General features: G+C 42.0%; 1 protein-coding gene across 1 annotated transcript; it reads right to left on the bottom strand.

The window, feature by feature from the left end:
* Positions 1-3,617: 3,617 nt before the first annotated feature.
* Positions 3,618-6,452, bottom strand: b3galt8 (beta-1,3-galactosyltransferase 8). The gene has a single exon (XM_064971646.1). The coding sequence runs from the start codon at positions 6,252-6,254 to the stop codon at positions 5,265-5,267; it is 990 nt and encodes a 329-aa protein (XP_064827718.1). The 5' UTR covers positions 6,255-6,452; the 3' UTR covers positions 3,618-5,264.
* Positions 6,453-6,961: the final 509 nt, after the last annotated feature.

Genomic DNA, 6,961 nt, shown 5'->3' with positions numbered 1-6,961 from the left:
TGAAATTACATTATGAAATCAGTTAAAATATAATGTTTTTGTTTTTTTTACTTCTGTGGCCAATTCAGATTTAGGAAATGTATGCCTTTCATATGGACTTCTCAATAGTTGGTATTCAGATTTATAGTAGGCTACCTTATGCAGCTGCATATTGGGCTTTGCAGCGTGGTTCCCTTTTGCGCGCTGAATACATTTTGTTCAACCACTGAAAACCCACCCACTTGCTAGCCAACAAATGTTCACATGGAGTTTTCATTCAATAGGGGTTTCAGAACATTTACTGTATCTAAAGCTATCCCTTTAAATTTGGTGTACCTTTAATTAGAATTTTCTTGACGCGCTAAATTACACTATATATACAAAGGTATGTGGACACCCCTTCAAATTACAGAATGTGGCTATTTCAGCCAGACCCGTTGCTGACAGGTGTATAACATCGAGCACACAGCCATGCAATCTTCAAAGACAAACATTGGCAGGTGAATGGCTTTACCGAAGAGCTCAGTGACTTTCAACGTGGCACTGTCATAGGATGCCACCTTTCCAACAAGTCAGTTTGTCAAATTTCTGTCATGCTAGAGTTGTCCCGGTCAACTGTATGTGCTGTTAATGTGAAGTGGAAACATCTAGGAGCAACAATGGCTCAGCCTCGAAGTGGTAGGCCACACAAGCTCACAGAATGGGACCACCGAGTGCTGAAGTGCGTAGCATGTAAAAATCAACTGTCCTAGGTTCGAACACTAACTACCGAGTTCCAAACTGCCTCTGGAAGCGATGTTAGCCCAAGAACTGTTCATTGGGAGCTTAATGAAATGGGATTCCATGGCCGAGCAGCCGCACACAAGCCTTAGGTCACCATGTGCAATGCCAAGCGTCGGCTAGAGTAGTGTAAAGCTCGTCATCATTGAACTCTGGAGCAGTGGAAGTGCGTTCTCTGGAGTGATGAATCAAGCTTCACAATCTGGCAGTCCAACGGACGAATCTGGGATTGGCAGATGCCAGGAGAACACTACCTGCCCGAATGCATAGTGCCCACTGTAAAGTTTGGTGGAGGAGGAATAATGGTCTGGGGTTGTTTTTCATGGTTCAGGCTAAGCCCCTTATTTCTAGTAAAGGGAAATAGGAACACTACAGCATACAGTGACATTCGAGATGATTCTGTGCTTCCAACTTTGTGCCAACAGTTTGGGGAAGGCCCATTCCTGTTTTAGCATGACAATGCCCCCGTGTACAAAGCGAGGTCCATACATAAATGGTTTGTTCGTGATCGGTGTGGAAGAACTTGACTGGTCTGCACAGAGTCCTGACCTCAACCCCATTGAATACCATTGGGATAATTTGGAATGCTGATTGCCAGCCATGCCTAATCGCCCAAAATTAGTACCCGACCTCACTAATGCTCTTGTGGCTGAATGGAAGCAAGTCCCCGCAGCAATGTTCCAACATTTAGTGGAAAGTTTTCCCAGATAAGTGGAGGATGTTATAGCAGAAAAGGGAGACCAATTACATATTCATGCCCATGATTTTGGAAAGAGATGTTCGACAAGCAGGTGTCCACATACTTTAGGTAATGTAGTGTAAGGAACGGTTCAGAATATTAGGGAACAATGAACGAAATCCATGTTAATATATGCATATTCCTCTCCTTCCAGCACCAATATATAGATAAAAAAAATACTCTAATCTTGTATATTTTTTAGGGTTAGGAAAGTATTTTGGTAAAGTTTTCAAACAGGTTTGGAAAGCCTTTATGCACAAAATTAGGGGTAGGCTGTGACCAAAAATCAGTCTTGGCATTTCTAACCCACCTGCAAAAAATATTCCTTGTGGCCCCCATTATTAGCCAGATAATGATCATTTTGCACAATAAAAACAAGTTAGATAGGCCCACTAGGATTACAAATGGACCAGCCCTTGCACAAAATAGATTGGTGAATCAAAAATACAGTGGTTTCATTTATCCCGAAAGTTCCATAATCAATTGTTCCATCCATGAAATATTGCAAGGGGAGAAAAGTGTACAGTAAGGGTTGAATAGTAGTCCTATAACTCTACCCTGATAACCCTCACTAATCATGAAACTGTGATGACAATGGTCCAGTTGTCATGAACCGTGTGTCAGGGTCCAGGTTTAAATTGCTAAGTCTGGTGTGCGTTCCAAAATGATTCAAATCGGATACATTAATGCACAACTTGTAATACGTTAGCCTTATATGATCCCCTTTTGCTCGCCATCCTCAGGAACAACCACATGAACGTGACAGAGGAAAGAAAGGTAACCTAACGATGTAATGGAATGATACAAAATGTAAGGAGACTAACAAATAAAGTTTGTGACAATTATAAATGTACGTGAGTATAACTTAGCGTGGCTAGCGATAGTGGATAATATTTAACACCACAAATTGCAAAAGAAATACAGTGAAAAGTCTGGGCATATAATTAAAACCTTCTAGAAATAATCAACTCTGTTGGTTTTCCGGTATACCACCCCCATGGCTTCAGAAGCTTATAGCTTGGGTCTCCACATTTCATCCCGAACTTCACTGTGGAAAAGTGTTGATATGCCTCAGTTTGCTGCCATATGACTGGTTTCACATGTCTCCAGCGATCAAAAGGTAAAATATATATAAAACAATTGTAATTGATACTTACCGTTTTACTCATTTACCTAGCAATTATCAATTTATAAAGTATAGTGCATGGAGAATGGTGTTATTTCGTAAATGTTTTTTTAATTTTAGCCCCTTTTTCTCCCCAATTTTTCGATGTTGGCTCATCGTTGCAACTCCCCAACGGGCTCGAGAGAGAGAGAGAGGCGAAGGTGGTCATGCGCCCCCCGAAACATGACCCGCCTAACGCCCAGAAGCCAGCCGTACCAACGTGTCACAGGAAACACCGGTCATCTGGCATCCGGGGTCAGCCGGCAGGCACTCGGCCCACCACAAGGAGTCGCTAGAGCTCAATGAGCCAAGTAAAACCCCACCCGCCAAACCCTCCCCTAACCCGGACGACGCTGGGCCAATTGTGCGCCGTCCTATGGGACTTCCGACACCGGCCGGTTGTGGCACAGCCCGGGATATGAACCCGGGACTGTAGTAACACCTCTAACACTACTACATGCAGTTGCACCGCGGCGCCACTCAGAAGCCAGAATGGTGTTATTTCTATTTGGGAAAGAATGAAGTATAATATGCCTTTATGTTGTTCCACTTGGAAGTGACAGGTTGCTCTACATTATTCAACCTTTCATCGCGTTAAGGTGGTGGAATTATGAGGGAATTAAATCAAGGTCAGAATACGGTGTATCTGTAGGCACACCTCCACCACGCCTTCATTTATGATATCCACTGGCAATGAATAGCGGGTGAATAGCATGCTATTCTCATGCTTAAGTTCAAGGTCAGAATACACATAGAGAGAAAAGTTAATACAGGGGAATTAAGTTCCATTTACACGTGCTTAGCCCGGGTCAGAATCCCCCCCCCATAACACAATATAACAATCTGTAAAATGATGCAGTATTGAAGACATACACATTATTCTAGCTCAGTCTTTAATATATAATCATTTTACACAGTGTTTTCATAGACAGTCACTGTAACTAAACTCACAAATATTATATGAACCAGCTTTATTTCTTGGAACATTTTGATGTCAAACAGAGTTTGCATGAACATGGTTGTTTTGCAGGCTTGAGTGCACCAGTCTAAGCATAAACTCGCTCTGAAGGTGTGGGAACCAAATAAATACAAAAGAGGTAAAGTAGCGTAACAAAGAAAGGCTGGAACTTGCTGTTTGTCACTGTCTCATGGTGCTATGGTTAGTGTGACTGGTCCTGCAGCCTGACTGTTAGTCAACCATCTGCTGCAGGCTGGCTGAGAGAAGCGGGCTGCCGACTCTAATGTTCATGAATCATCAGCCTATTTTTGATCCCTCTCACTAACAAATCCCTCTTCTGCTGCAGGGAGATTCTATCATTATATCATCATTTTACCATCCACCCACCCTGTGATTACACAGCATCTGAGGACATCTTCATTCCTCTGTTAACTTGACTATTTTCCCACAGCAATTATGTAACAGTCACCACCAACAAACACTTCATTATGATGATATGGATTACTATACTATAACATCAAATAACTAAATAAAGTTGTAAATATATACATTTTCCTCAGTTAGATTACATTGCATTAAGGCTAGTCAGGTGAATTTGGAGTATGGTCTACTTGTTCAATGACACTATTCAGTGCAGAGGATAAAAATGCATTGTACATAATATGGAATACATTTTCTGAGGTAGTAGTTGGACAGATTCAATATGTTATATGATCAGAAGGCACTTCAATAGACATGATTAAATAACATATGTGACATGTAATGATACTCTGGCCATGACACCACACACCATTGCACTGTGACGCTGATCTGTTCTCTTCCATGTCATTATAATAGGATAGTGGGTGAACTATGCCACCAGCTGTTTATCAAGTGTAACTGCAGAGCTTTGCTTCCCTTTGGAATGATTACATCTAATTTTATGTCAATCTCTTTAGTATTAGAGGTCGATAATAAACTTTTCACCTAATTGTAGCTTATAATTTTGCCAACAAACACCAGTCAAGTTCAATATATTGTGTATGACATTAAAGAACATTGCCTCCACTAGTTGTAATGTCAGAGAAAACCAGTGGTGGAAAGTACTTAAGTAAAAATACTAATTCCTTCTAAGTACTACTTAAGTAGTTTTTTGGGGTATCATTACTATTTATATATTTTTACAACTTTTACTTCACTACATTCCTAAAGAAAATAATGTACTTTTTACTTCATGAATTTTCCCTGATACCCAAAAGTACACGTTACATTTTGAATGCTTAGCAGGACAGGAACACGGTTAAATTCCCACACTAATCAAGAGAACAAGTGGTCATCCCTACTGCCTCTCATCTGGCTGACTCACTAAACAGAAATGAAAAATTTGTAAACTATATCTGAGTGTTGGAGTGTGCCCCTGGCGATCTGTACATTTGAAAAACAAGACAAATGGAGCCGTCTGCTTTGCTTAATATAAGGAATTTGAAATTATGTATACCTTTACTTTGAATACTTAAGTATATTTAGAACCAAATACTTTTAGACTTTTACTCAAGGAGCACAATTGGATACTTTTTCCACCACTGGAGAAAACAAAGAAACATACACATTAATTTGAGGGCTTGTTATTCATTTTAGTGCCCAAGAAAGACTGGATTGAGACATCAGCAGGTGAGATGGCTTTTCTGAAAGTCACCCCAAATGTCCAGCAGCTCATGTGGTTTAAATCCAGTGACAATGACCCGTGTGGCATACGTACACGTCTCATAATCCAACCGATTGATCTCAAACAAGTTCCTGGGAGGAAGCAGTGTTTGAGAGTACACAGGCCGGACCCCTAGTACCCGGAGACACAACCCCACATAGACATCCTCCAGGGGGATGGGTCTCACAAACCTGGATGCCCATGAGATCCTGTTGGCCAGGTCAATAGAGAAGACATACCCTGCTCCAGAGACATATGGGGGGAACGTGTCTTGAGGGTAAATGTCCTCAGACAGATGCCACTTGCTCTTCCTATCCCTACGAGGCCTGCCGTCACTGATGACTGAGCCTGTGATGTACTTATGCCTGAGAGGGCCACCTTCAACTAACAGCTTATTGACCAGGTAGAACACGTTGACAAAAATGTCTGTGTCCACCTTCATCGCATAAGAGGCACCCTGACAGTGGGTGGCGAGCCAGTTCATGATCATCATGGACTTGATGGTCAGGTTGTGGTAGCTGTCCAGGAAGTCCATTTGGATGATGTCAGCGTGTTCTTTGCTCTCCTTCTCCAGGTCCTGTTGAATGTGGGAGCTTTGTCCCTCCGCGGGCAAGCCCACATAGAACAGAGTGAGGATATCCACATTAGAGATGAGGCCTGGTCTGCCCCATGTCTTTCTGATAGCATCCCTGGACAACCCATCAGAGGGTGCCACTGGAACCATTAACACCAGAAATGGGCTTCTTTCCTTACACACAGACACATGGTTGAGAACGTATTCGTAGGTCTCTGGGGAAATCACCTTGTAAAGTTCCTGAGACAGAGGACTTGGTGTTGATAAATCCGTCTTTGGCTGAGCTTTTTTGTTCAGTAAGATATTAACAACAACTGTGAGTACACCAGCAATGATAAAATACTTCACTAACCTCCAGTAAGACGTTTTAAGCATTGCAAAGTAATCATATACAATCGGTATCTCGAGTGTATCTGATTTTAATTCCTAAACATATTAATTCCTAGGTTACTGTTTCTGTATTCGCGAAGCACCAAAAGAAAAGCATTCACGGTGGCGACAACATCAAGCTTGCATCATTTCCTTGCTACGATTTCATGTTGCCACTCCCAGGCCAAAGAGCAACCAGGAAAATAGTTTCCGTCTGACTCAGAGCTCCTTAAAAGCTCTGACTACTAAACAGCATACGGGTCATACTGGAATGGCCGGTGGTGGTGATACTACCGGTTTTCAGCACTGGTGGTTTGTTTACATAGTGGGTTACGATAACTAATGTAGCAGATTAGGTTAATAAGTTTACGGTTAGGAAACGGGTTAGTTACAACGCTACAGCTGTCAACAACTGTTATCACCGAAGTGACAACTAGATGGCGCTATACGGGTAGCCACAACCGTGCAAACTATCAGTCTCCGCAAACCATCAGTATCATAACAGCGGTGCTTTGTTGCGCTAGTGCCCCCTTCACGTGGCATTGATCAATACATGTGATCGATAGACCTTCATGTGTAGGCCACCTCCCATAAAAATACAACCTCATTATAAATATGAGGAGTGCATTCTTAGTACTATAAATAGCCCCCAAAATAGGCTTTATAGAGACTTTATGGCTCCTTCCCATGGGTGCGTCGAAGAGCTATTGACG

Source organism: Oncorhynchus masou, chromosome 1 (genome assembly GCF_036934945.1).
Source record: "Oncorhynchus masou masou isolate Uvic2021 chromosome 1, UVic_Omas_1.1, whole genome shotgun sequence".
Lineage (NCBI taxonomy): Eukaryota > Metazoa > Chordata > Actinopteri > Salmoniformes > Salmonidae > Oncorhynchus > Oncorhynchus masou.
This window is presented reverse-complemented; position numbering and strand designations above follow the sequence as displayed.

Bases quoted from the DNA above. Each gene is read 5' to 3' on its own strand.
- b3galt8 (XM_064971646.1), bottom strand. From the start codon at position 6,254: ATGCTTAAAACGTCTTACTGGAGGTTAGTGAAGTATTTTATCATTGCT.